At 38.2% G+C, this 27,316-nt stretch overlaps 1 protein-coding gene across 3 annotated transcripts in view; it reads left to right on the forward strand.

Moving 5' to 3' along the window:
* The window catches only part of TRAPPC9 (trafficking protein particle complex subunit 9), a 441,084-nt gene that overhangs the window by 120,602 nt on the left and 293,166 nt on the right, over positions 1 to 27,316 (forward strand). For all 3 annotated transcript variants that reach the window (XM_068155470.1, XM_068155472.1, XM_068155471.1), the window contains one exon: positions 22,829 to 22,971. In XM_068155470.1, the coding sequence (XP_068011571.1) occupies positions 22,829 to 22,971 (143 nt within the window). The remainder of the gene's footprint in view (positions 1 to 22,828; positions 22,972 to 27,316) is intronic.

Consider the following 27,316-nt stretch of genomic DNA (forward strand, 5'->3'; position numbering starts at 1 on the left):
AACATTCTTGTTCTACTCCAGTTTCTGGATGTGTGCAGTTGATTTGAACTTAGCAAGTTCCTTCTGTGAGAAATACCACTTCCTATTCTGTCCTTTCTCAAACTTTTCTGTTGTGTGAAATGTAACCTTTTATAGCTTTAACTCTTCTGAGAGATTTCAGGAATCTGTGTGCTTGGGTTTGATTTATTTTATTTTTGTGTTTAATTTGGCCAAACTGCAAAGAGCAACTGCACTGAACTGGTGGTAGCTTTCGTTAGTAAATAAAGGTTGTAAAAGGGAAAAACTAAAACTCAGGTGGGTTAATGCATGCAGTCCAGGGCCTGTACATACAATTCTTGCCAAAGATCTTGTATACTTTTCAGTATAATTAAAAAAAAAAAGCCTTACCTCTCCATTGCATTTTAAATCCTAAACAAAATTGCTTTGCTGACATTTACAATTGTCTACCAATCTATTGCTGTTTATCTCAGTGACCTTCTAGTTCCTTATATTCTGGTATAGTGTCATTTGTTTTGGTGACTCTTAGACATTTGAAATTACCAGAGTAGTTAGTTGGAATATAATTGTCCTAATGAAATTTATCCAGAACATGAAGGTTAACACTTCTCTGCTTGCAAAAACTATCAGGTTTTAAGATTGAGGGGCAGAGTTCTAGGTTTATGTCTCGTCAGAAGTATAATGCTTTCAGTGATTTATTTAAATACCATTGTAGGATATAAAGTCAGTGTCTCATCCTAAAGAAAGAGTGCTACCTTCTGAAATGTGATGGGTTTCATTTAGCTTATATATTCATACTTTATGTATTGAGAAAGTTCTTCACTGAGAGAGTTGTTAGGCATAGGAATGGGCTGCCCAGGGAGGTGGTGGAGCCACCCATCCCTGGAGGTGTTCAAGAGGGGATTGGACGTGGTATTTGGTGCCATGGTTTAGTCATGAGGTCTGTGGTGATGGGTTGGACTTGGTGATCCTTGAGGTCTCTTCCAACCTTGGTGATTCTGTGATTTCTTCCACAACTCAAATGCAATTCTAAAATATTTCGATAACTTGGCTTCTTTATACTTTGTTTTCTGCTTCCTGTGGACTTCTAGTGCTTGCAATGGGCAAAGCCCCCATTGTAAGTAAAAACAGAGAAAATTACTGGTTCCTTTAATTTTTGGAACTGGTAAGGCTGATTACAAGTGGCACATGTAATATGGTTCACCCTTATATTTAATTCAGATTTGGTGATCTTTCTGACAAGCTGCTTGCATTTAGACCAAGTCAAGTCAGTAGTTCTTCATGCTGACACATGGGCTGGAACAGAAGAACAAATCATTTGCAAAGGACAAGACATTAAGGAAGACAATTTAAAACAAATACTGAAAGTAATATTATTGCTAATTTTAATCTGTCAGTTTGATGTGTAAAGTGCTGAATACTAAACTTTTTTGGTTGGACAGATATAATAACTGGAATGAGCAATAATGTCAATGACTCAAAAAGATTTAGTTCTTTACAATCTGTACAAGTAGAAGAATGTATCATTTTAACAAAAAGTTAAGATTCTTCTTGCTGCATTTTATTTATTAGGATCTTTGATCCACAGTCAGAAGTTCTCTGCTTGTTTTTCTGCTATTTTCCAGCATATACATCATTACTAACAAGCACACTAGACTCTCTCAAGAATTGTTTAAAGTTATGGCATTGAATTAATTCATAAGTATGAACAAATGAAGGGAGAATGGAGTTGAGCATACAGTAATGGTGAAAGACCACATCTGTTCTGAGGTGATGCAGAATGGATCTGAGACCTGTACTGAATATGTATGTAATGAAAACATGAAAATACTGCTATGCAAACCTTAGCACACCATTCAAAGGAACTGCTAGTGTAATAGCAGAACCAAATCTTACTTTGTGTGGCTGTGAATTTATCAAGCAATTTCCTGTTAAAATATTTGGGAAATTTGAAAGGAGAACATTTTCAGGTCATATTTTGGATATTGCACTTTTTACAAGACAAAGGTTTTGTGTTTCAAAGAGATGATTTTTAAGTATCACACAGAAGATGAAACCACATTCCTTTCTCCTATTTCTTCTGCTCTCCTCCGTGTGGTGCTGTGTATCTACAGCAGTACAAAGCTACATATTTTTGAGTAGCATTTATATACGTTTCAATATTTGTCACCAACTTTGTAGCTTGATTGAAGTTGAAGAAAACATCTCACATCTGTAGGTAAATTAACAACCTGCAGCATCACATGCATGAATTGTCTGTCATGTCTTATATTTTAAATGATACAATAATACTTGAAAGCACAGACAAATTTGTGAGCTCTATTAATAATAACTTAAAATATATTAGGTTAATCCTGAATTTATTACCTGTCAGATAGTTCCCAGCTTGGATACATTAGTAAGAGATAACTCCAACTATTCACTGCTGAACCAGTGCTGCACTGTTACATGAGACAGACTAAATTTGCAGACATGTCTGTTTTGTGAAGCATTTGATTAGAAAGCCAATGAGAGAAAGTCAATCTCTGACATTTTTCTGGGGAATTGTAGGCCCTGATTTAAAAATGTGAGGCTGAAGTGCCACCGTATAATAGTGATTTTGCTATGCTTGGCTTCAGCAACAACCGTCAATGAACTGGTGTACAGGTACTTAAAGCTACTTAAGTATTCATAAAAATGAGAAAAGTTAACTGCAAAGAAACAGAACAGCTGAGAGCTAATTTTTTGAGGGCATCCAGTCAGAAGTACAACACAAAAGTATTTCATAGAAAGAGCTTATCAGGAATGACTTGACAAGAGGTCAGAAGAAATTGGCATGTCTAAAGAGTAGGGCAAAAGAGCACACTAAAGGCAAGATAATGTCAAAAGTGCCCTGAAAACAGTTTTGTTAGGATCCAAATATATGTTCAACATGATGTGGTAGGAGTGAACAAAACTTGTATTATTGTCAATAAGATCATGTCCATGAACTGTAGTGATGTAATGGTAAAGTTGCCTGCTGTACTTTGTCACCTCCTGCTTTCAACCATCTTTGTGCTTGAGGATTGATTGATGGCAAATATGATGCCAGTACTTTGAGAATTCCAGATCTAGAACACTATGTACTGTGAAGCCTGATGTCTCTATTGGATACTTTGATAGAAATTGTGCTGCAGACTTGGTGGACACATGAGCATGTCTGATACACTGGGGCAAGGCTTTTTTTATTTTCCTTCTGAAGTCAGTGCTTCACAGTCCATATGCTCCACATACTGGAGTACTTTGAAGATGTGAAGAAACACTTGAAGGAGGGAAATGGCGAAGGTGTTTCTGGGTTCAGAGAAACACTGAAAAGGTTCAGAGAAGAGCAGCTCAGTGGAGGTTAATAAATACGTAGAATTTGCTGTTATTTCACAGAATCTCTTATTATTTGGGACTTGGGGAGTGGATTGGGAAGTATTTTGTGTTCTATTTTGGTCACTATATGTGACTACTCTTACCAGAACAAAACTCAACTTTTCTTTGCAGAGTGTACCATTGGTTAATTTTTATCTTAGTTGTGATATAAGACTCTTTGCTTTTAGATTATATTAGTGAATTTATGTAAATTGAGGTGAGGAGGTGTCCACCTAAGGAAAGCACTGGGCATGCTACATAGTTGCCTTTAGTGGAAAGAAGGAGCAGTAAACGAACATTAAAGACACACTCTCTTAAATACTTTTGAATAAGATTTATTCTAGCAACTACTGGGAGATAGGCAGGAGCTGGATCTTCTGATGCAAAAGATCTGAAGTAAAATGCATCTTGTTTTAACATTATTGTTTGGATCATCAACTTTTAAAGATTTGAGTTTGTATTACAGCTACTTGTGCAAACTAGGATTTAGTTTTGTATATTCATGCATTGATTCTTGCATGAAACATTTCAAAGAAGCGCTTCAAAATGCACAGGTGGGTCTGACATGGTGTTATAATTTTGAGAGAATTGGTGAAAGCATACAGCCACTTCTAGCTCATTTGGTTGTTTAAGTTTCTGTTTTCACCTCCATTGTAAGGAAAATGGCTAAACTCCCCAGTTATTCTTCTGTAGTTCTCAAACCTAAGTTGTATGTTGTGCTGGCCTTTCTTCAGCTTTTTAAACTACTGTGTGAAAACTGCAAGAGCTGGATTTGTGAAACGGGAGCAAAGGAAAGAAAGGTCTGACACATTTGAGTAATGTGGGCAGAGGGTGAGTAGTGTAAAATAACCTGCCATGTATTTGCTCCGTAGAACAACATTTTTCTTGACGTCATTCATAAAGCTGTCATACGCACACCGCAATAGAAAGATACTTCCCTCTACAAATTTTACAATATCTTTCAAGATTGTTTGACAGGGCACATGACAGGTCTATCAAAACTGGGAGTCTCCTGTGACAAAATTCAAGACAAGTGGCAATCCTGTAAGTGGAAAAGGTGGAATTTAGGTATGTCAAAAGTGACTCCATTTTTATTTAAACTTCGAAGAGTTGTCTTATAATTTTTCCTTGTCATGTTTCTATCTATAGAAATATTAAAATAAACATGCTAAAATACTGTCTAGCTGTACTATGCTTTTATGTCATCTTACTTCGAACAGTTTCTTGTCTTACCTTGGATAATGACAGGCTGAGTGTGTGGGTCTGTTCAGTCTGGAGAAAAGAAGGCTCCCAGGAGACTTTATAGAGGTTTTCCTGTACCTGAAGGGTGCCCATAAGAAAGCTGGAGGGGGATCATTTACATACCTGTGGTGACAGGACAAGGACCAATAGTTTTAAACTAGAGCAGGGTAGATTTAGATTGGACATTGGGAAGAAATTCTTTACTATGAGATTGGTGAGACACTGGAATCGGTTCCCCAGAGGAGTTGTGGACACCTCATCCCTGGAAGTTTTTAAGACCAGGCTGGATGATGCTTTGAGTAACCTGGTCTAGAGGAAGGTGTCTGTGGCATGGGTGTTGGAACTAGATGATGTTTAAGGTCTCATCCAACTCAAATCATTCTATGATTTTATATTATGTCTTTGTCTCATTTAGTTGAAAAGAATAAAACTAGAGCAAACCCAAGAAACAAAAAAGTAGTGTTCTTGCATTTGCCCCTCAAAATAGTAGAGGCTTATGGTTGGTGAAACAGATGGTTGAGGTTTGACCTACAGACTGCTGTGTGCTGACAAAGTCTTTTGAGTTATTCTGCTTGAACAAGTGCTCTAATGAATCCAACTGAGAAAGAGCTGAGAAGCAAAAGGCAGTGATGGTATGGAGTCCATAAATCAAGCACAAATGCTAAATCGCAGTGCCTGAGGACATGAACATTTTTTTTTTTTTTTGGTTAATTGAGGATATATTTAGCATGGTGCAGACTCTTGTCCACATCACTTTAAGAAAGTGTTGAAGTGTTAGCATATATTGATTGTAATACTTAAAAATGTGTATTTAATACCTGTGTAACTCGGCCCAGCACAAAGAGATTCAGGTAAAAGTAGCTGTTGGCTGTGTTGCTATAAAAGGACATGGCTAGGTAGCAGAGAAGAAATTTAGAAGCTCCCTGCTCAGTATTTCCTGCTCTGCTCTGTGCTGGGTTATTTTGAAACTTACGAAGGGGGAGAGATTTTTTCCTTTGCAGAAGCAGGTCAGAAGGCTTGACAGGGAAAGACGTTTGGCTGAGAGGATGAGAGTTCTGCCATCAGGGAGCCTAGACCTCAGCAGCCAGGGAGACTCATGGGAATAGCAAAAATGGAATTGTCAGTTCTCTCTGGTAATAGAATGGGCCATATCAAAAGTCATGTTGCCAAAAAAATGCATGTTTTTGAAGTGACACAGTTGCTGCTAAGGATAGGGTGCCTGTGCTACCAATGCTTTCGAGGAGAGATGAGACATTTTATTTTGAACTGTCTTTAATGTTAGGAAGAAGTTCTATACAGAGAGAATGATTGCCCATTGGAATGGGCTGCCTGGGGAGGTGGTGGAGTCACCGTCATTGGAGGTGTTCAGGAGGAGTCTTGATGAGGTGCTTGGTGCCATGGTTTAGTTTATTAGGTGGGTTGGATTGGTTGATGGGTTGAACGCGATGATCTTGAAGGTCTCTTCCAACCTCGTCTCGTCTCTTCTCTTCTCTTCTCGTCTCGTCTCGTCTCTTCTCGTCTCTTCTCGTCTCTTCTCTTCTCTTCTCTTCTCGTCTCTTCTCTTCTCTTCTCGTCTCTTCTCTTCTCGTCTCTTCTCTTCTCTTCTCTTCTCTTCTCTTCTCTTCTCTTCTCTTCTCTTCTCTTCTCTTCTCTTCTCTTCTCTTCTCTTCTCTTCTCTTCTCTTCTCTTCTCTTCTCTTCTCTTCTCTTCTCTTCTCTTCTCTTCTCTTCTCTTCTCTTCTCTTCTCTTCTCTTCTCTTCTCTTCTCTTCTCTTCCTCTTCTCTTCTGATATCATGGACTTGAATGTCTAGTAGTGGATGGAGTGCATCCTCCAGTTTAGTATCACAGTATTGCTTCTGTTGGGAGGTACCTCTGGAGATGGTCTAATCCAATTTACCCAATCAAAACACAGTCAGCTAGAGAAGGCTGTATCTCCAAGAATTGACACAAGCCCTTTTTGCAACTTGTACTAGCCTTTGACTATGATAATAATGAAGCTCTTAGTTATGATTAAAGGGAATTTTCTCTATTTTATTTGTGCACATTACCTCTTCTTCCAGTGGAACCCACTGAGATGAGCTTGGCTTCATTTTCTTTGCTCCCTTCCATTGGGTGTTTATAAGCATGGATAAAATCTTCCTGAGCCTTCACTTTTCCAGGCTCTCCTAGTTTCTCCTGGTATAGCAGATGCTCAGATTCTTCAGTCATCTTCAAGACCCCGGGCTGGACTTGCTCCTTTATGCCCACATATCTCCTGTATGGAGGAGCACAGCACTGGGCACAGGTCTCTTGATGGGTCTCAGCAGTGCTGAGTAGAGGATAAGATCACCTCCCTTGACCAGCAGCTTAATGCAGCTCTTCATAATTCATTCTGAAACAATCAGATTTGCATGCTTCAAGATCACTACACAATGTGAACCAAGACTCAGTAAATGAGAACAAGTAGAAGCTAACCACAAAAGGATCATCCTGATTCAGGTAAACCCAGTCTCAAAGACTTGCCCATAAAGACCAGCAGTCAGTTGTGCAGAGTTCAGTATGAATTCACCAAAGCAGACTCCTAAAATCCTAGAATATCTCAAGTTGAAAGGGACCTGTAGTGATCACTGAGTCCAACTCCATGCTTCTTGCAGGACTAAATAAAACTATCTATCCATATGATTAAAAGTGTTGTCCAGATGCTCCTTTGACAGGCTTGGAGCTGTGACCACTTCCGTGTTGAGCCCGTCCCAGTGACTGACCTTCCTCTTCAGTGAAGAACAGAAAGTGTGAAAATATAGTAACTCTAAAAATTCTGGGGGGTCTTTTGTTTTGATTTTTTTTTTTTTAATTAATGTTACCTGTGCTCTGAGAATTGTAGCTTCCAAGGGGTGAAAAGGGAGGCTTTTAGGAAAGAGTGAAGTCCAGATAAATTTGTCTCAAAGATTGGGCTGACTTGAGGTCCCATCATAATTTCGTGATCAGTTTTATCCTGTGCTATTTTAAACCTGGATATTTTCTTTTTAACGTTTTGTGTCTCCTGCTGTTACCTTGACACAGTTTTAGTATCAAATGTTAGATTTAACTCCAATAATTCGTAGTTTTCGAAGTCATTTTCATTTCTCATCTGCTTTGGGAATGTAATTTCCTTTCTAAAAGCCATGTAGCTTCATTTTCTATGTTATAGACTGAATGCATGTAAGTTGCTTTAGATGAACAAATCAACCCTCAAGCACAGTTCTTAGGAGTAGTTTACTCTTACTCTGTATTAAAGCTGTGAGGCTTACAGATTTAAACTGAGTTCTTATGTGTCTTTATTTCAGTAGGAAAAAGTCGCCCTCATGTTACCTGATAAAAATAGATCATAAGTTGCCAAACAGATTGTTTACCATTTGGTGTGATAAAATTAAAATGTTAGAAATGGACAAGAACAACTTGATTCTTTATAACTTCTTTTTTTCTTTCTTCTTTTTTTTTTTTGAAGCAGGGTGTGACACTTGTCATCTAGATGCCAGAACATACAGTCAGCTATTCATCCTTGATTGTCACTTGACTTGAAAATCAAGTTTTGACTATTTACCTTCTGTTAGGGGGACTATAATACAAATTACTGGTAAACTGTTCATGACTTCCAAATATTATAGTTTCTAACTCTGTTTAGTAAAAAGCTGTGTAATGGACTATGAGGGCATAAGAGTCAGTGTTTATAATTTCTTCCAGTAAGTGACTAAAGGGAGTGAGTTTGTGAATCAGGAGTACTTTGTTTAGTAAAGATGAACTGTCATCTGGTTTTAATAATTCATCATTACAGAAAGGAGAGAGGGCATAGGAGGACTTCTAAATGGCTGAAATTGTGGATTTTGATACTTTAAAAAACCAAATCTAATTTGTCATGTAATTACTCCTATCTTTTCAAAACAAAACATAACCAAAATAAACATAGCCTCCCAAAAAACTCACGACGAGAACAACAGAAAACCTCAAATACAAAAAAATTGCTAACAAAATACAGACAAAAAATGTAATTAGGTTTTGAGTGAAGCAAAGCACCATCATTTGGGTTGAATCACTTTGAATTTAAAAGTAAAATTAGAATTCTATCATAATTATTGTATATTTTTTTAATTGTCTCAAACCTTTGTATTATATGCACATTTTCAGGAATAGGATATTGGACTATTATGGCCAGCCAGCAGTGCACTCATGCAGCCCAGAAGGCAAATCATATCCTAGGCTGCCTCAAGAGTGTGGCCAACAGGTCACAAGAGGTGATTCTGCCCCTTTATTCTGCTCTTGTGAGACCCCGCCTCAAATTCTGCATCCTCTTCTGGTGTCCCCATCATAAGATGGACACAGAGCTGTTGGAGCTAGTCCAGAGGACGGCCACAAACATGATCCAAGGGCTGGAACTTCACTACTGTGAGGATAAGCTGAGGGAGCTGGGGTCGTTCAGCTTAGAGGACCTTATAGATGCCTGCCAGTACCTGAAAGGAACCTACAGAAAGGCTGGAAAGGGACTTTTTGTAAGGGTGTCTGGCAACCAGACAAGGGCAAATGGTTTTAAGCTGAGGGAGAGCAGGTCCAGCCTGGATCTTAGGAAGTTCTTCAGTACGAGGTTATGGATGTGTCCTCCCTGGGGGTGTTTCAAGGCCAGGCTGTATGAGGCCTTGAGCAGCCAAGTCTAGTTGAGAGGTGTCCCTTCCCATGGTGGGGAGTTTGGAGTAGGTGATCTATCTCTAAGCTCCTTTCCAACCTAAGCCATTCTATAATTCTATGTAATAGAACGAGAATAAACCTAAACTTATTCCTGACTTGTAGCCAGTGCTGCTGTAATAACTGGGAAGTATTCAACCAAAACCTGTGTGCTACCCTACTCCCACCCGTGGAAAATAGCCGACACCCAAACCCAGGATGCCTCCCACGTTTCAGTATGTGCTTCAAGCCCCATGGTACTTTGCTCCGGCCAGCACTTTCTTTTTGAAGCTGGCATGAGGCAGGATGGTTTTGAATAACAGCAGCAAATTTCAATTCAACCCATGACTATTAGTTTGTCTTTTGGTGAAATGACTTATAAAAAAGCCAGTATTTTACTAAGATTTGCAAGAATGAGCTTCTAAGGCATTCTTCTTCATTTTACAGAACTCACTGTCTTTACGGTCATTACATCTGTTAACTTGAAAACCTCTTTTCATTTCCAGACAAAGTAGGACCATGCAGTGATATTTAGCAATAAGCTTTTAAACCTTTATTCCAAGTACCATAGTTCTTAAGAGTAGGTAGGTAGAGAAGGGCAGTGCCTTTTGTAATGAGGAGCTTGACAGAGTCATTGTGTTTCAACTTTTGATATACATATAGAGATAGAGTTCTGTGGAAAAGAAACATCAGGATTGTTGTCTGTTCTCACATTGTGTTTCATTTGTATTTTTTGTAGGGGAAAAAAAAAAGTTGGTAAAGTTGTTTTACCTTTTCTTTTTTTCTTTTCCAAATCACTTATTCTTAAACAAGGTGAAGACAAAATTCATCTGTGCATGAGTTATAAGGCAAATAATTATTGTTCAGCGTATGTTTGTGTAACATAGTTTTCCCATAGGGGTTTCTAAGAATTAGCACTTTTCCCAGTTGTTTGATTTGTGCCTTTTTTTTTCCCCTCCCCATAGCACTCATGTCTGTAGAATTTAATGGTGGTCAAGAGGAATTCACAGAAGCAAGATGCTTTTGTCTTAGCATTAAACCAAGTATGAGTAACAGTTGGAAAATGCATGATTATTTGCCTGTTTTAAACCTCTGAAGTTATGAGTCACTGTTTGGGAGTTTCCTGCTGCATATTCGTGAAGTTCTCTGAATGAGCTGACTCACTGTTTTTTAAATAAGCATTTGTAATCCTTTTAAATGGATGCTAACCACTTAGACTGGAAATCAAGTTATTATCCTTAATAAAATCAGAATAGTGATTTGCAGATCAGGCACCAGATCTATCTGCCTGCCTATCTGTCTAATTTTGTCAGATCATAAAGTATCTCAAGCTGAAAGAGACCCATTTGGAGAGTTGAAGTGCCTCCTTCTCATAGGAGTACCATGTGAGTAAGAGCATTGTCCAGATGCTCCTTGAACACGTGCCTATTTATATGTAAAACTGTGTATTCACATATTTTACAAAAATCTTCTAAATTTAAGAATTATTTTTAGGTCATTTCAACACTAAGGTTTTTTTGAGACTGAAGTAGTCACGTGAGAATGAGTTTTTTTCAGAAATCCTATTTATGTGGAAGCAGTTGTTGGAAGATGGGGGAATGTGTTTAATGTTTTTGAGCGTCTCAGGGGAAAAAGGAAGGAATTGGAAAGTGACTGTTTCATATTTACAAATATTTTCTGTTCCTTCTGATAGAAAGTGGAGAATTCTCCTGATTTATTGCTGCATGATGGTTTTAGGTGGTTTTACAAGTTAGATTTTGGAATTTGATTTGTCACGGAAGGCTCTGGAGAGCCCTTATTGCAGCATTTTGGTCATTTGAAGGCTACCTGTGTGGGACAGCTGGTGAGGGACTTTTCACAAAGGCCTGTAGTGACAGGATGAAGGGTGGTGGCTGCAAACAGGAAAAAGCTAAATTTAGATGAGGTGTTAGGAAGAAATTTTTCATGATGAGGGTAGTGAGGCACTGGAACAGGCTGCCCAGAGAAACTGTGGAGGCTCCGGCCCTTGAAGTGATCAATGCCAGGTTGGACAGGGTCCTGAGCCACCTGGTCTTGTATGGAGTGTCCAGGCTGGTGGCAGGGAGGTTTGAACTAGGTGATCTTTAAAGTCCCTTTGAACCCATACCATTTTAATGATTTAATGATTCTTTTCTTCAGGAGAAGATCTCTGAATCTATTGATTAATTCTCTCGTTAATGCTGAATTACTGGACCTAATGGTAATATTTGCCAGTTCACTTTTGAGAAGATATTTTGTTGGAGGGGGAAAAAGCCAATAATAGCAACATACACTGAGCCTTTTTTCAATGGTATTTTTGCAGGATATTTTGCTACTTTTAGAACATAATTGTTCTGTGTCAGGAATACAGCTAAGTAAGTAGTGGGAGCTCAAAAATTATGATGGTCCAAGTGTTGTCCAAATGGCAAGACCAGACTCAGAAATCAATGATAAATGCAGACTGCAGCCTGGGCTGATGTATGCTGCTCAAATTGTCAGTAACTGGCCCTTTGTAAATCTGTGTTTCTGGTAAAACACTGTGATGCCTTTCATCTGCTTTAAGACCTCTGCCCTTTTAAAAGTTGTCGTCTTCGGCTGTAACGTCACAGCAATTAATGTCTGTTCTTAGCCTTCGGGACTCTTTGGTGCAGGTGGAACTAGGAGTGAGCAATGCTGCTGTTGTTTTCCTGAATGAATTATGGCAAAATGGGATTGGTGAAGAGAGGAAATGAATTTTAGCGTCATGTCTACTTCTGATTCATATCTGCAATTATCATCTTGTCTTCACTGAAGAGCTAAGTCTAGATTCCCTATATTGAGGAAAGACTTTTGAGGAAATCACATAGACTGAATTTATTATAAGAACTGTATGTTCTAATAATGTCAGTGAATGCTTGATTGCTTGGCATATTAGCTTTCAGATAGCATGCCCAGTGAAAGAAGATGCATTAGGATAGAAAATGCTGTTCTGCAAGTCTGAGGCCTGATTTCTATCAAAACTATAGGACAAATGAGATTTCTGAAGTGTTATTCCCTGAAAATGAATTTCACAGGTTTTTTTCTTCTGTTGTTTTTTATCATTGTATTAAGGGGGTAGGAATTTGTAATATTGATTCCATATCAAACTCATTAGATCAGTGATAAATTTAGCTCAATAACTTCACTGATTTTGAAAATTACTGTGCGACTAGAGCCTCTATTTCCAACCCAAGTAGCAGCTGAAAAATTGAAGTGCTCAGACTTCCATATTTATATGTTAATGACTGTGCTGAATAAACAAGTCTATTAAGTTGTTCAAGCATTTGTATTTTAAAAAGTCTTTGTTCACTTGCTGCTGCTTTTGAACAATCACTTAATTGTGCTTATCCTGCCTAATCACTGGAATCCCTGAAAAAAATGAATTGTTTGACACAAGAATACCTGAGAGCTCTTATGTAAAAATCTGATCCTCAGTTTCAAGAATCTTTTATGTCTTACAGTCATTTTTTTCTGATTTGCTGGATGCATTATTTCATCTCTTGCAGAGGAGGATTTGTTACATCTTTTGAGGTTGTGGGTATAATTTTCACTTAGAGTGCAATACAGCAATATTATGAGTTATAAAGTATATGAATAGTGAATGGAACTGAGTTCTTGAGGAGGTTGTTTTGAACAGTGAATCATTTTCTGATCTTCAGGAAACTTTTTGTACCTTTTGTGTCCCTTTTGTGTGGGATGGATTTGTGTATTGTAAATTAGAGACTCGAAATTGTGCTTACTTGGGTTATGGTGGTGGTCTTGGACCCGTGTCAGAACATACATCCATAGGGTAATGTATACAACTATGCCTTGCTTGTCTGGAATACAATTGTCATGTTCAATTGTGGTTTAAAACTTTGTAAATTTTGAAAAGTTATGTTTTCTATTGCCATTTGGGAGGGAATTACTTGAATTACTAGTAACTATAGGAAAATCAGAAATGTAACAACAGAGTTAATAACAAGGTACATATGTTGGGATACTGTTGAAAGGGGTTTTTATGAAGGGCAATCATGGCAACAAATGTGCCAAAATTCTTTGACATGTATGCTGAGCTCAGGAACAAAGGTAAAATTGTTGGTACTGTAGAATCACAGAATGGTTTGGGTTGGAAGGGACCTTAAAGATCATATGGTTTCAACCCCCCTGCCCTGGGCAGGGACACCTTCCACTAGATCAGGTAGCTCAAAGCCCCATCTGGCCTAGCCTTAAACACTTCCTGGGGGGAAGTATCCACTGCCTCTCTGGGTGGCCTCTTCTAGTATCTTACCACCCTCCCAGTAAAGAATTTCTTCCTAATATCTAATCTAAATCTACCCTCTTTCAATTTAAAACATTTACCACTTGTCCTATTGTTACACTCCATGATAAAGGGTGCTATCCCATCTTTTCTGTAGGCCCTCTTTAAGTACTGGGAAAATGCTGTAAGATCTCCTCAGAGCCCTCTCTTCTCCAGACTGACTAACCCCACTTATCTCAGCCTGTCCTCACAGGGGAGGTGCTCCAGCACCTGATCATCTCCGAGTCTATCCTCTGGACCTGCTAGAACAGGTCCATGTCTTTCTTACACTGAGGACTCCAGAGCATGATACAGTTCAAGTGGTGTCTCACCAGAGCAGAGTAGAGCAGCAAAATCACCTCTCTTGACCTGCTGGCCGTTCTGCTTTTGATGCAGCCACAGGATAGAGTTGGTTTTCTCATCTGTGAGCATGCACTGCTGGCTTCATAGTCAGGTTTTCATCCACCAGTACCCAAAGTCCTTCTCCACAGGGCTGCTTTCAGTCCACTTTTTACCCAGTCTGTATTTGTGTTTGAGATTGCCCTGACCCAGGTGCAGGACATTGCACTTGAGCTTGTTGAGCTTCATAAAGTCCACATGAGCTATACCTAAAACACTTCCGAAAAGACTCTCACAAAAGGTTCTTTGAGAGAAAAAACCAAACTGTGAGGTAAAAGTGAGGTCTATCCTGAGGCAAGAGCTAGTTAAAGGCAGGATAAATGGCCACTGAAAGGTGGTCTCCAGCCAAATTCTTAGGGGTCTGTATTGTGCTCGTGCATGCTCATAAAGAAACTGGGCATTAGGGTGAATAGAAAGCAGGGCTGCCTAATTTGCCAGCACATAGTTTTCTAAGAGGTTCTGCAGTTTAGTGTCAGTAGATGGAAAACTCTTGATGAGAATGTTCCATGTAAATTGTTTGTATTTAAATTATTTTTATTGTCTCATTTGTTTCTTAGACTGTGATGGCTGTGGATAGCTGTGGTCAGTAATGCTTGTGTTTAAGTTGATGGAAGTAAAACCTTTGAGGCAGTTAAGACCATGCAGCAGGCATTTGGGCATTCAGCTACAGCAATACTACCCTGGAGACCTGGATGCAATTTTTTCTTTAATTAAAGCAAGCCACATTCTGTGATTAATACTACAAGATGCATTATGTACTGTATTTCCTGAATATTTCTGAAGGGCAATTGGACTCCAGGAGGGTATACTGTCTGGAGGAATAACACTGTGTATTCCTCTTTCTTGTGTCTTTTGGAAGAAACAACTTGTGTTCTAGCTAAAAAAGGCACACAAAATAACTCATGAATATGTGGCTACAAAAACCAATTAGGAATGGCACAGTTTAATGCGGTATGAGCGCTGTTCAGTAAAAGGTTTCTGTATGTTGTATTTTATCTGTCAGTCTGTGTGTCTGTGTGATAGAATGACCTTTGATTCACCCTATTCCTTAATGCAGAATGGCTACGGCATGCCTGCCTTTAAACTTAATATTATTCTGCTCACATCTCCATTCTCATTATAAACAGGCTATTTTTAGCTAGCACAGATTCAGAATATGCCTTGTAAGCTTAAGGGGGATTTATTGAGCTCCTGTGTGTATTCGCTAGAGATTTCTTGTTGAAGCCTTCTGATTTAGGATTGGGGAGGGGTAAAATGGACTAATTCCCAGCATATGCCTGCAGCAGCTATATTTAGCCTCAGCGACTTGTCACTGCCTTTGTGCTATTTTTACAAAGGGATGCAGCAGTTTCATTCTTCAGGGGCTTAACTAGACATAAATGTAGATGGATGAGCTAGATAAACATTGGTGTAGTGCAAAAGTTGCTACTGAAAGTCAGTGTGTATGCAGTGTACTTGAGTAAAACTGCACTAGAGCGTGAAGACAACAGGCACCTTGTTCAACAGACTGCTTGTGTAAATTCACCTGATTAACACGTGCTCAAAATTGTGTTTAATTTTGCTTCACGCTGATGAAGTAGTTTAACATGAATCACAATGTGAGCTTTGTTTCTATCAACATAAAAAGTTCTGACTTACAGCAGTGGCATTATTTATTTCATTGCTTTAATCAGTTATTAAGGGTTGTATCATAGCTGTTGTAGTTGCCATATATATTTTTAATGGAATACAGAGGAGAAAAATTAGCATGGAGAGTGCTTGCTGCAGCTCAGTCCTAGAGGATCATTACATATGCACTACAAGATGATTACATATGCATATCCTTTTTATACTGCATGTATCAGGGTTCATGCTATCACTTACTATACTATTTGGTGCTGTGAAAAAAACAGTGTCTGCTGGAGAGTCTCCTTTTCCTACTTGGGGAAAACTGGGAATTCTACCTTGATCATTTCAATGTTCCAGTAGATTTAGAGTTGCTTCGTGGTATGCATGAGGAGAAATGTGTAGGTACTTTCTGTCTTTTCCTGGCTGTTTAATTTTTCCTTAAAAATACAAATTTATTTTTAGCACAAAGGAAAAAGAGTATTGTTGTGTATAAAAAAAACCACAGAAAACAAATTATGTTTCGTATAACAGAAAATGAGGAGAGTTCTATTTCTGCACATTGCATGATATCACTGCACCTTTATTCCAACAATTATTTTAATGTAAAAATTCAACTTATTATATAATATTTAGTTTTCATGAACCATGTGATTCTGTGATTTTTCTTTGTGTCAAAAATGTCACATATGGCTGTGCATGTATTCCATTTCCACTCTTCATTTTGAATTGTTGGCTTTTCTCGGGCAGCCTAAAATTTGTACCAAATACTAAAGATATCAGGGGAGGACCAGTGTATTTTCAGTTTTAGAATAATACTCAGCTTGAAATGGACCTTGTGAGGTAAAAGCTTGGTGCTCTTCTGTAATGAGTTGGGGCAGATCCCCTCCCCACCGCAGAAATAACGACTCAGACAAACAGATTGCAAAAGTGATGGAAAGTTTAAATAGAGAACAGTGAGTGTGTACAAAAACCCCAGAAGCATAGTGACAAGAGAGAGACAAAATAGACCCAGAAAGATTCCATCCCCACCTGAGGGTGCACCCAAGACCCCCAGGGCTCCTCCTTCCCCCCCCCCCCCCCTACTGCTAGGCTATTCTCAGCTGGCCAGATCTGAGACTGCCCATCCCACTGTGGCCTTGGGCCATGGCCGGGAGATATGTCCCCCAGTTACTGGGTGTCGGAGAGGAAGGAAAAGAGGAAGTGCCAGACCCTGCCATAAAATTTATAGTGGTGCAGGAATTATGGTAGAAATACATAATTTCCTGTGTCCACCCACTGGGCTGGACTTCTGGACACAGGAAACACCCCCCCCCCCCCCCCCCCCCCCCGTAGCAGAGGGCACCCAGCCCAAACTACGACATCTCCTTATCATGAATGGCATACTCTGCTTCTCCCAAATGTCCTTTCAATACCAGTATTTCAAGTAAAGGAAGGTTTAAGTGTTTCAGAAAATGATGTGAATTCCTGCTTCAAAGATACCAGCATCCAAGTCTGAAGCATTACCAAAGCAGTAATGCTACGAAGTTTGTGTATCTCAGAAGCCAAAGCATATTGCATAGAATCATGGAATACCAGGTTGGAAGGATCCAACCTTCCTTGGCAAAAACGTGGTCTTCATAAGATAGCCCAGCACCCTGTCCAGCCAAATCTTGAAAGCATCCAATATTGTGAGAGCATTCAGATTTCACTAATGCTGTTCTTTGCTTAGCTGTCATCAACAGGGAGTAATAAACATGATGCTGCTGACATTTAGTTGGAGTTGGTTTTTGCTTTTTTTTTTTTCCTATGAGATTGGAAGGTTTTGTCCTGCCTCATCAGCAGTTTTCCCTCTTTTGTGATGTGAAGGTAGAATTTTTTTTTTAATTTATTTAATTTTATTCTTCTGAGTGAGCAGGAGGATATTCAGCTTATGTACATAAGGGCACACCCTGCTTGTCTCAGCACTGCGGCTAAGCCTTCTGTTTTGTTACACAGTTTTTATCCTTTAAGCCTGATTTTTATATAGACTTTATCTTTTGTCAGGTTACTCTGTGGAATCATGGACTGTAGACTCAGTGATGGGAGAAAGAAGCAGAATTCACAATTATCTGTCTTTTGTTGGAGTACTGTAAACTAAAACTCAAGAAAATGCTAATCTGAATTGATTTTGAAAGACAAATGAATACATGGGCAGATATGGACGTGTCTCTAAATTCCAGGACTGATTTTTTTCCATGAGATTAACTCTAAGCCACCTCCATTTCCCACCCAGTACTCACATTCTGGTCTTGCCCTGAAAAAAAGATTCAGCTATCTTCAGTGTACTGCATTTCTGGATGAACCATGTTGCTGCAGCAGCACATCCTATATGCTTGGATTTGAAAACTTGCATTTTGCAAGCCTTGCACATTTGTGGGTTTGGTCCAGCAGTGCTTCATCCAGGTAATTTTGGTGGTAAAGATGGGTAATTGAGGTATGGATTCACATGTGCAAGAAGGATGAAAAATCTAGTTTATCTAGGGCAACCACGCCCTACTCCACTCCATGATGGCTATGTAGATGAGATGAACTACAGGGCTTCTCGACATTAACAAAAGGTGAGGGAGTAGGACTGACCTGAGGCAGCAAGGAGCAGGAAAAAGGTGTGAATGTACCTTTGAAACTGTGGTCTACAGCCTGAAGCATTGCAGAGGTCCTGTGGGGCTATGCAAGTATGACAGCCGTGAGGAGAGCACAGCCTGATGTTCCAGAAGCTGCAAGAAAGCTGTAAAAGGGCAGAGACCTGGAAATGCCACCATCTCTGCATTTCTGCACCCATAGAGCTGAGGCTGTGGGATGCTGTCCGTGTCAGTGGTGGTACTCTGAGCACACTGTCAGCTGGCTATCTCTGATTGTTGTTACTCATGTATTTATTGTCAGGGTTACCTGCTGCTGTTGGAAAGAGTGTGGTTAATTGGAGAAACTCACTTTCTCTGTTACTGCCAGATGATTTAATTAGTTACAGTTAGGCAGCTGAAATTCCTGAACTGTGATTTATTTATACAATCCTTAAAGCTCTTAAAAGAACTTAAGTATGGCACCCAATAGAAGAAATGGAGAGACGAATTTTGTAGAGAGAGGTTCTCTGTTCCTTTTGCTAGATGAAACTGATGAACTAATACATTTTAATTTATCTTTGTTATTGATGAATATCATTGATTACCCATCACACTTGAATATGGTGGAAGGGTCGGGGAAGGAGAGGTAAGAAGGAGGGAAGCAGGGAGAATTTAACATAATTGGAGTTTTTATTCTCTTTAAGGAGAAAAACAATGCAAAGAAATGGTATCCAATCAGAAAAAGTACTGAAGGTCAGAAAGAATGGCTGAGCATTGATGAATGCATGGAGCATGTCCTGCTAGTGCTAATTTGCATGAAAAGCAAATTAGCTTATATCAGGAGCATGATGGTATTTGGGGGAAAAAAAGTTTACTGTTGGGCAAGTAATTAATTGATTTTTTTTAAAGAGGAATGTATTTTTAAAGATTATATGCCTAGAATAAATTCTCTTTAAAATTTTCAGCCCTAAAATCCTGTGAGAAATTGTTAAGAATTGCTTTCTGTAAGCAGTTCAGAGGCTAAAGTAGAAATATGGGTTTGTCTGGTCTTTATGCTACTTTTTAAGTTTTAAATATCAGGCCTTACTGGGAGCCTGCAATGGTGTGTTCTGGTATTTCCTCACAGTTGTTGCAGCCAGTATCTGCCCAGTCTCTGGAGCACACTGCCTGTAACTAAGTACTGGCATTTCATCCTGTGTCAAATGTAGAGATCTACTTAATGTCATTTCTACTACACTAAAGGAATTTAGAAAAGACCTGAAAATGTGTGAGGCTTTCTCATGAAGTGTGATTTGTTAATTGAATTATGGAAAACACTTCTAATAAATATTTAAAAGTAGTGTTTCAGTTTGGTAAGAAAAGAGCAAGGACAAAACCTTGCTTTGCTGTCTGAAACACAAAATGCAGTGTGTATTGTGATGAGGTGCTGTAAGAGGAACTACTGAAAACCAGAATCCTCTTGTTCTTCTGGCAGTAAGATACACACAGGGATACAATGTGAATTACTGCTATTGCTAGTAAAATTGTTTAGGAATAAAGAAACAAATCTACTAAGCAGGATAGGTGATAGAAGAATTAAACCCACGAGCTCCTGACCTGAACTGTTTCAAATTTTATGAATTTTTCAGAGCCAAACATTTAGATGCAAAAAAGTATTTTTTAGCAATGAGGAGGAAAGTACATGAACTTTTTATGCATTGTTTACTCCTTAACTCTCTATCACTACAAAGTCGAGTTTCCTGACTACTCACTCAGTTACTGTGTGCATTATTCTCATTATTGGTAATTTCTTTTTTAATTATATCTAAGGTTGCTGTTCAGTAATTATTTCTCCTTTTTAAAATGACTCTTCCATGGCTCTTTGTGTCTTGAAGGACTTTTGTCTTTAAAAATCAGACTTATTATGAGAGGTGCTAATGTTAAATTAAGCTACATACAGGATATAGTGATTACATCTCTGCAGGTGGATTCTTACATCCTTGAGTTATAGTTACTTTAATGTACTCTTTTTCTAAGCCAATTTTTGCTACATATAGCTTTGAATGTATTGGTAATCATTCAGCCTCCATACTTGAGAACAAGCATACAGAAAGGATTGATCATCCTATTTATCTTCCTAGCACAAGAAATCCCTTTCATTATTGCTCTTCCCCTCCTCATTTATGTTTCATGTGTCATTAGCTGTTTTGGGGAGATCTGTTCTCGATCAGTAATACTCTAGCGTCTGTGTCAGTAGCAATATTCTGTAGAATTATTTGGAAATTCTCTTTAGATTTACCCTCTAGTTTGCATAGAAAGTATTGTAGTAGTAGTTCAGTAGATATATTTAATCTGAGTGGTAGATTACAACTGTTTGAACTGGCACTTAGAAGTCAATGTTTGAAAGACACTACGATTCAGTCACTATTGAGGGATTGGCAGAAGAGTGCTAATGATTTTTCACTTTGTTTGGAAACTTCAGTGCTAAATGTTTTGCATTTCCTTCATAGCACAGTGCTATTCAAATAGCTTTCCTGATTTTGGCTTCCATTTCTCCTATGTTAGTGATCACGGGAAAGATTTTCATGAGCAAATTGGAGAGAATGCCTTTTTTGGGGGGGGGGGGGAAAGATACCTGTTTTCTACAGAAAATATATTTGAAGGCAAAACGTGTGAGAGAAGTTAAAACCGTTTTCTTTTTTTAAATAGTTTATCTGTAGAATTTCTTGTCAATGCAAATGATCACAACCAGAGAGAGAATTTAAGTTTGACTGTTTTGTAGTTTTCACAATCTGTTGTGTCTGTAGTATTAGAAGTATCCAGTTAGATTTCACATTTTTGGGTGAGAAGAGAATGCCCTCCTGTTGTCTAGATTAATAGAAGGCCGTCAGGTTTTCTTTTTCCTGCTCTCTAGTATGAGGTGTCGATCACATGGGGTCATCAGCAAGTTTTCTAATTGAAACTGAAGCCTGTTTTGACACTATGATGTAAGTAGGGTCAGAGCCCTGTACTTATGGAGTCTGGTTCTGATTTTTGTTAAATGGTCCAGCTGATTAATTAGACTGAAGGATGTTTTGAATGGGCTTGTGCTTTTTAAAATTTTTGTACTTAATATTGATTAGCTCTCCTGACAGAACATAAATTTGAGTTCATTAACTACAAATTAGGCATTGACATAAACAGAGTTGATGGGTATGTCCGGAGTGCCCAGTAAAGGTTTTTTTATATGTGTTATAAGGTGACTCATGAATTTTAATGAAACTAAATTAGGAATTTGAGTCAACCCACTTGAATTAAAATGAATGGTAAATAGGCAAAATATTTAATCATGTACATACAGCAATACACAAACCTCTTAATTTTGGTATTTAAATCACTTGGTTGTGGTTATTTTAAGAAATTTATTATGTCTGTGTTTCTGGGGTTTTTTTTAGCCAGACCTAGGAACAGAATGGTATCAAATATAAATGGTTTGTTGTAAATTAGAAAATCCTTATTGTTCCTTGGAGATTATGGAAAAAAAGTTTCATGAATTATTTTGTAAATCTTGAATTGAAAGAGAGAGTACTTTGAATATTGATTGCATATGATTGGATGGATAAGTCAGTAATTTGAGTTTGTTACTGTGTTGTTGTTGTTGTTTTTAATCAAGAATGAGCTAAGAGCAAACCAAAAAGGAGAAAGGCATTGTTTCTAAGTCTTTTCTAAGAAATGACTGTCCTTCTAGAGATAGGCTTAGGATAGAGGTCTGTTGCTGCCCCTGTCCTTGCTCTGAGATGTGGTAATAGCTGCTGCCTGGGGACTGGAATAGAGCTGAGAAAACACAAAAATAAAAATCTCATGATGCTTCCCAAATTCTTGCCTTGCTTCCAGGAAATTGTATTTCAGCAACATAATAAAAGAAGGAGTAATGTATAGTCAATTTAGATGAATCAACAGTTTGTTCTGAGCTTGAGCATTGATGATGACATGAGGACTAGCATGCTTTTCCCACTGGTGTGCTGTTTGTTAAGGGAAAGGACCCACTACTGAGCGTAGTAAGTGCATAACACTAATGCTAGAGGATCATCTTAATTTGTAATATTTGCAAAGCAATCATGTTACATAAAATGAACATCAAAGAAAGAAAAGGTTCAAGCAGTAGATCTGCTCAACAGTGTTGTTTTAATCTGTTAATTAATGGGGATGAGCACATGTTTACAGTGACTTCTTGAGAGACCAGATGCCTTTACTTTTATAACATCTTTATCTGTCCACACTGAAACAATAAATGTTTTCCACTTGATTATGAAAGTAACGAGTGGTGAAGGTTATTTAAGAGTAGGAAAGAACACAGCATTTAATAAACCTAAACTGTTATAAGCTAAAAAACACAAAAAGGCTCTTCTTTTCAGTATTAGATGTGGTATGGACAAAAATTACCTAAAGGGAAGTCTAACTGTGTTCTATACTCTTTATTTTTTCAGAAGAATTGGGAAAAAAGAAGTCAGCTGTTCACCTAAGATGCAGTTATTGGTTAGATTGTATTTTTTTTCATGAGATAGTAGAATGAATGGGACAGGAAAGCAGATTCTTGAGAGCGTAGAAGCTTTTTTGGTAAATGGCTTCTATGGTGTAACCTAATTGAACTTGTGAAATGCATAGTGATGAAACATAGCTAATAAGTAATTTTCTTCTATTTCTCTAGACACTGGAAGCCATTTTGAATTTTAAGTACTCTGGTGGACCAGGGCATGTTGAAGGATATTACCGGAACCTTTCACTAGGTCTGCATGTTGAAGTAGAACCATCTGTTTTCTTTACACGCGTTAGTACTCTTCCAGCAACGAGGTAAGTCTTCTTTTGTCTCTTGTATATTTGTCTCAGTGTCTTTATTATATTACCTATAACTTCAAGTGCATGCTGGAAGCTTTCATTATCACCAACAACGCGTATGTAAAGAACTGTGGGAGCAATGTTTTCAGAATTCCTCATTCAGGATTTTAGCCTCCTTTAACTGTAAGCTATCATTAAAGCAATGCATGTGCATTAGACAATTCCTCAGGTTCAACTGTCTTTTCATGATTTTTTTTGTTTGCTTTACCCAGGACAGGATGTTGTTGACTTCTTTCTAAATTTCTTGGCTGCTGGGGTGTGTTTTTATTAGGATGTTTTGTGTTTGTCTAACACAGTCTTATCTAATATGCATGTGTAAATGTTTGTCTTTATATGTGAAGAATAAATTGCAATCTTTCTCTCCTTTGGTCCTTGCTTATTCTTGTAAGCCCAAGAATAGTTTCATATACAATAGTGAGTTAAAAAAATTATGTCAACAGGTGGTGATGGCCAAATGGCCTAATCATGAAAATGTGATTGCCTAAAATTCATCAGCCACTGAGTGCAATCAGTTTGTTTGGGTTTGGTCTTGGCTTTGGGTTTTTATCTAAAATTACCTTGATTTGCTGCAAAATAGGCAGTTCCTATTCATTGTTTTTATTAATTTTATATTGCTTTACATACTGCTTAAGCAGAGCACCTTCGGTAAAAATTAGTTCTGTAAGCTAGTTATTTTACCAACTGTTAATCAACAGGTTTTTTTTTAATGTAACCTAACTTATGCTCTTCAGTCTTTAAGTATTTGGGATGTATTCAAATTGACAATTTCAGAGGTGGCTTTTGAATAGCTGTCATTCAAAAGATGAATAAATTAGGTTGGGTTTGTTGGGAAGAAAGAGTGAGAATGGACTTTGTTTCAGCGTGTAACTACATCTCAGATATAAATCTTGAAGAGGAGGAAATGATGAGGGATGAAGTTAGTGCAAGAAAAAATTGTAACAAATTGGGTATGAATATGCTTTTCTTAAAAATGCCTTTGCAGTAATCGGCTACCAGGTAGCAGGATTATCTAAAGGAAAGCCAATGTGCTAGTGGGACCAAGCATTTTCTTTGGTTTAAATTCTGAACTTATTTCAGTGAGAATATGTAATACTACTACTACTACTGGTTACGAGTGAACGTAACTGATTCAAGAGATTCCTACTGGTCCTAGGAACTTTTTCATAACAGACTTCAGAAATATAGCCTAAAGATAGACAAGAAGGCAATATAAGTCTAGGAAATACTGTGAGCGTATTTCATCTTCAAAGAAGTGTGTGACCAGTACCATACCACTGCAAAAATGTCAAAGTATGGATGGACACCAGTGTAGCTTACAAAGCTTGACATTTTTCTTTTATTCCTGTAAACAAAAGAAATAAAGCCTCAAGGAAATGTTTGGGGCTTGAACTTGGAGAAATGTGAAGAAAAGTGGACAAGTTGGAGAAAGTCTCGAGCAAGAAAAGTCATAAAAGGTGACTTATGCTAAAGCAAAAGTTTAAGAAATTCTTTTTCTTGTGAAACAAAAAGACTGACCAGGAACTTAAGTATTTCATTACATTGCCAGGAGGATAAGTATCTATTTTTCACAGCAGGTATGGCATATTTTAAGTTTGGCAAAGATTAGAAAACTCTGAAATATTTTCTTGTAAAAATGCTTAAAAGTGAGACAAACAGGAATTGATTTGAATGTGTAGATTGTGTCCAGCTCTTATAAAAGAGGCCCAAAACTGCACAGCTTTATCAGTAAGAAAGTTTGTCAAGCATTTTGTAGCATAATATTCTATATTTTTAGGAACTGCCCTACTAAAGTAAATCTAATGCTACTTGCAAAGTCAGAATGTAATATCTGGAACAGATGTTTGTAAAATTCCAGGAACCTTACTAATGATGTTCAGAGTTTCATCCCTGCAGTGGCACATTCTTAGGATTTTGTAATGTTTTCAAGGTTTCATAAGTGATCTCTCGTTAGCAGCCTGAAAGTTCCACTGCATATACTTTAAAGAGTTTTCAAGAAGATTTTCTATACAAGATAAAATACTCAGTTTGCCTTTATTTGCATGCACAGTTCTCTTAATTCGGTTTCAAAAATGTCCTTTTGTAATCTGTGTTCACATTGAAATGGGCAACATGACTGCTTTTCAGGTTCACTGCAGTTAGTGTCCTATAGTGAGGGAGTAGCTTGGGTGTAAAGCTGTGAATCTCCTATAAAGGCTTCAAATACGACATGATGCTTTTATTTGAAGCTCTCTTGTTGGTAAGCTGGCTTTGTGCTAGATTTCCCTTGCTATGTTTTGTGGAAAATCACATTATCTTACCCGCCTTGTCAGTCTGTTCTCAGGAATTTACTATGTGTGGAAAGTATTTATGCTTGAAATCCTTAAAAATAGATTGAGGTGCTAATTCAAAGGTAGAATTTCTGTGTCGTTCAGCTGTGTAAATTTTACAAGCTTTGTAGCAGCAGATACTCCAATTCAGCCAAGTGCTCCAGCTCATGTTGTATGCATTTGCTTCATTCTTTGCCTGTTCATCACCGTGATCAGCATTTAAGTCAGTGGAAATTTTATTTTAAGTGATTAAGTTGATTGGGGATGTAGTTAAAGATGTGACTGTTTTTAATTAGAGTTCTTAAAAGCATTACTGAGTTGGGGAAAATACTGCAAAATTTCTTTCAAAAATGTTTTATTGTAAGGCTGTCAGAAGGCTATTCAAAAATTTTTTTGGTCATGTTGTTGCATTGCAGAATCACAGAATGTTAGAGATTGGAAGGGACCTCAAAAGATTGTCTAGTCCAACTGCCCTGTCAGAGTGGGATCACCTGGAGCAGGTCACACAGGAATGCATCCAGGCAGGTCTTGAATATCTCCAGAGAGGGAGACTCCACAGCCCCCCTGGTCAGCCTGTTCCAGTGTTCTGTCACTCTCACAGTGAAAATATTTTCCCCCATGTTTCCATGGAACTTCCTATGCCTCAACTTCCACCCATTGCTCTTTGTCCTGTCATTGGGCATCACTAAGAAGAGCCTGACTCCATCCTCTTGCCACTCAGCCTTTACATGTTTATAAACATTAGTGAGGTCACCCCTCAGCCTCCTCTTCTCCAAGCTAAAGAACCCCAACTCTCTCAGTCTCTCCTCATAAGGAAGATGTTTTACTCCCTAAGTAATTTTGTGGCTCTGTGCTGGACTCTTTCAAGCAGTTCCCTGTGCTTTATGTACTGAGGGGCCCAGAACTGGACACAATATTCAAGATGCAGGGCAGAGTAGAGGGAGAGGAGAACCTCTCTCAACCTACTGACCACACCCCTTCTAATACACCCCAAAATGACATTGGCCTTCTTGGCCACAAGAGCACATTGCTGGCTGATGGTCAGCCTTCCATCCACTGGGACCCCCAGGTCTTTTTCCCTTTCACTGAGCTCCAACGGGTCCCCAACCTGTACTGATACATGAAGTTCTTTTCCATGTGCAAGACTCTGCACTTGCCCTTGTTGAATTTTGCATTAGGTATCTATAGTCTGCAAAGCCATGGGTGCCTCCCTGCATTGATTCTCCATCAGAACTAGAAATCATGTGTCAATCGATAATATCTTTTAGATTGAAAAGTAACAGAAATAATGTCATCTTCCAATCTGCTAAGGATAGCTTCTTATCATTTATTGAAACAAAGTTTAGTTCTGTGTCTGGTGATCTTCTCTGCCAGTATCTGAGACTCAAGGACAGCAAATTATAAGTCAAAATTTCTACTTTTACTTGCTCTGTTAAAATATCAAATCTGATCTCCTTGTGATTTACAGCTGAGATTTCATCATTCAAATTCTGAGGCACTGAGTTGGTTTTGTTTAGCCATTATAAAAAAAAAATGTATTTTGTAATTTACTTTCTCAGCTGTCATTTCAAAATGAAAGTTATCATAGTTTCCATTTTCTGGATTCAATTTTTTCACTTCCTTTTCTGTTTTAATTTTACATTTTACCTCAACAAGAGTAAGAAACAAAAAGTCAAGGCACAATAAAAACTTCAGTCTCTGATTCTTCCCTTAGGCCTTTACCACAATACCCCAAAATCCCAAAGAAACAAAACCCAGGGAAACTGTTAATGAAATAACTACCCTACCCCCTAGCTGTAACATAAAGTTATGGTTTCTCTGATATTCTTCCAAATTTAATTAGTATTTCTTTTATTTAGCTGCCTGAGCAGATACGTGTGGGAAATATCACTGAAACCACTCACCAAAACAACTGGGGATTTTGGGTTGGGTTTTATTTTTTTAACCATCTAGGCAAATTTATCTCTTCCAGTCATTCACAGGTTTCTGCATTA

This window comes from Melanerpes formicivorus, unplaced genomic scaffold, assembly GCF_026170545.1.
Source record: "Melanerpes formicivorus ecotype bairdi unplaced genomic scaffold, bMelFor1.0.p_v2 SCAF_32, whole genome shotgun sequence".
NCBI classification, from domain to species: Eukaryota; Metazoa; Chordata; class Aves; order Piciformes; family Picidae; genus Melanerpes; species Melanerpes formicivorus.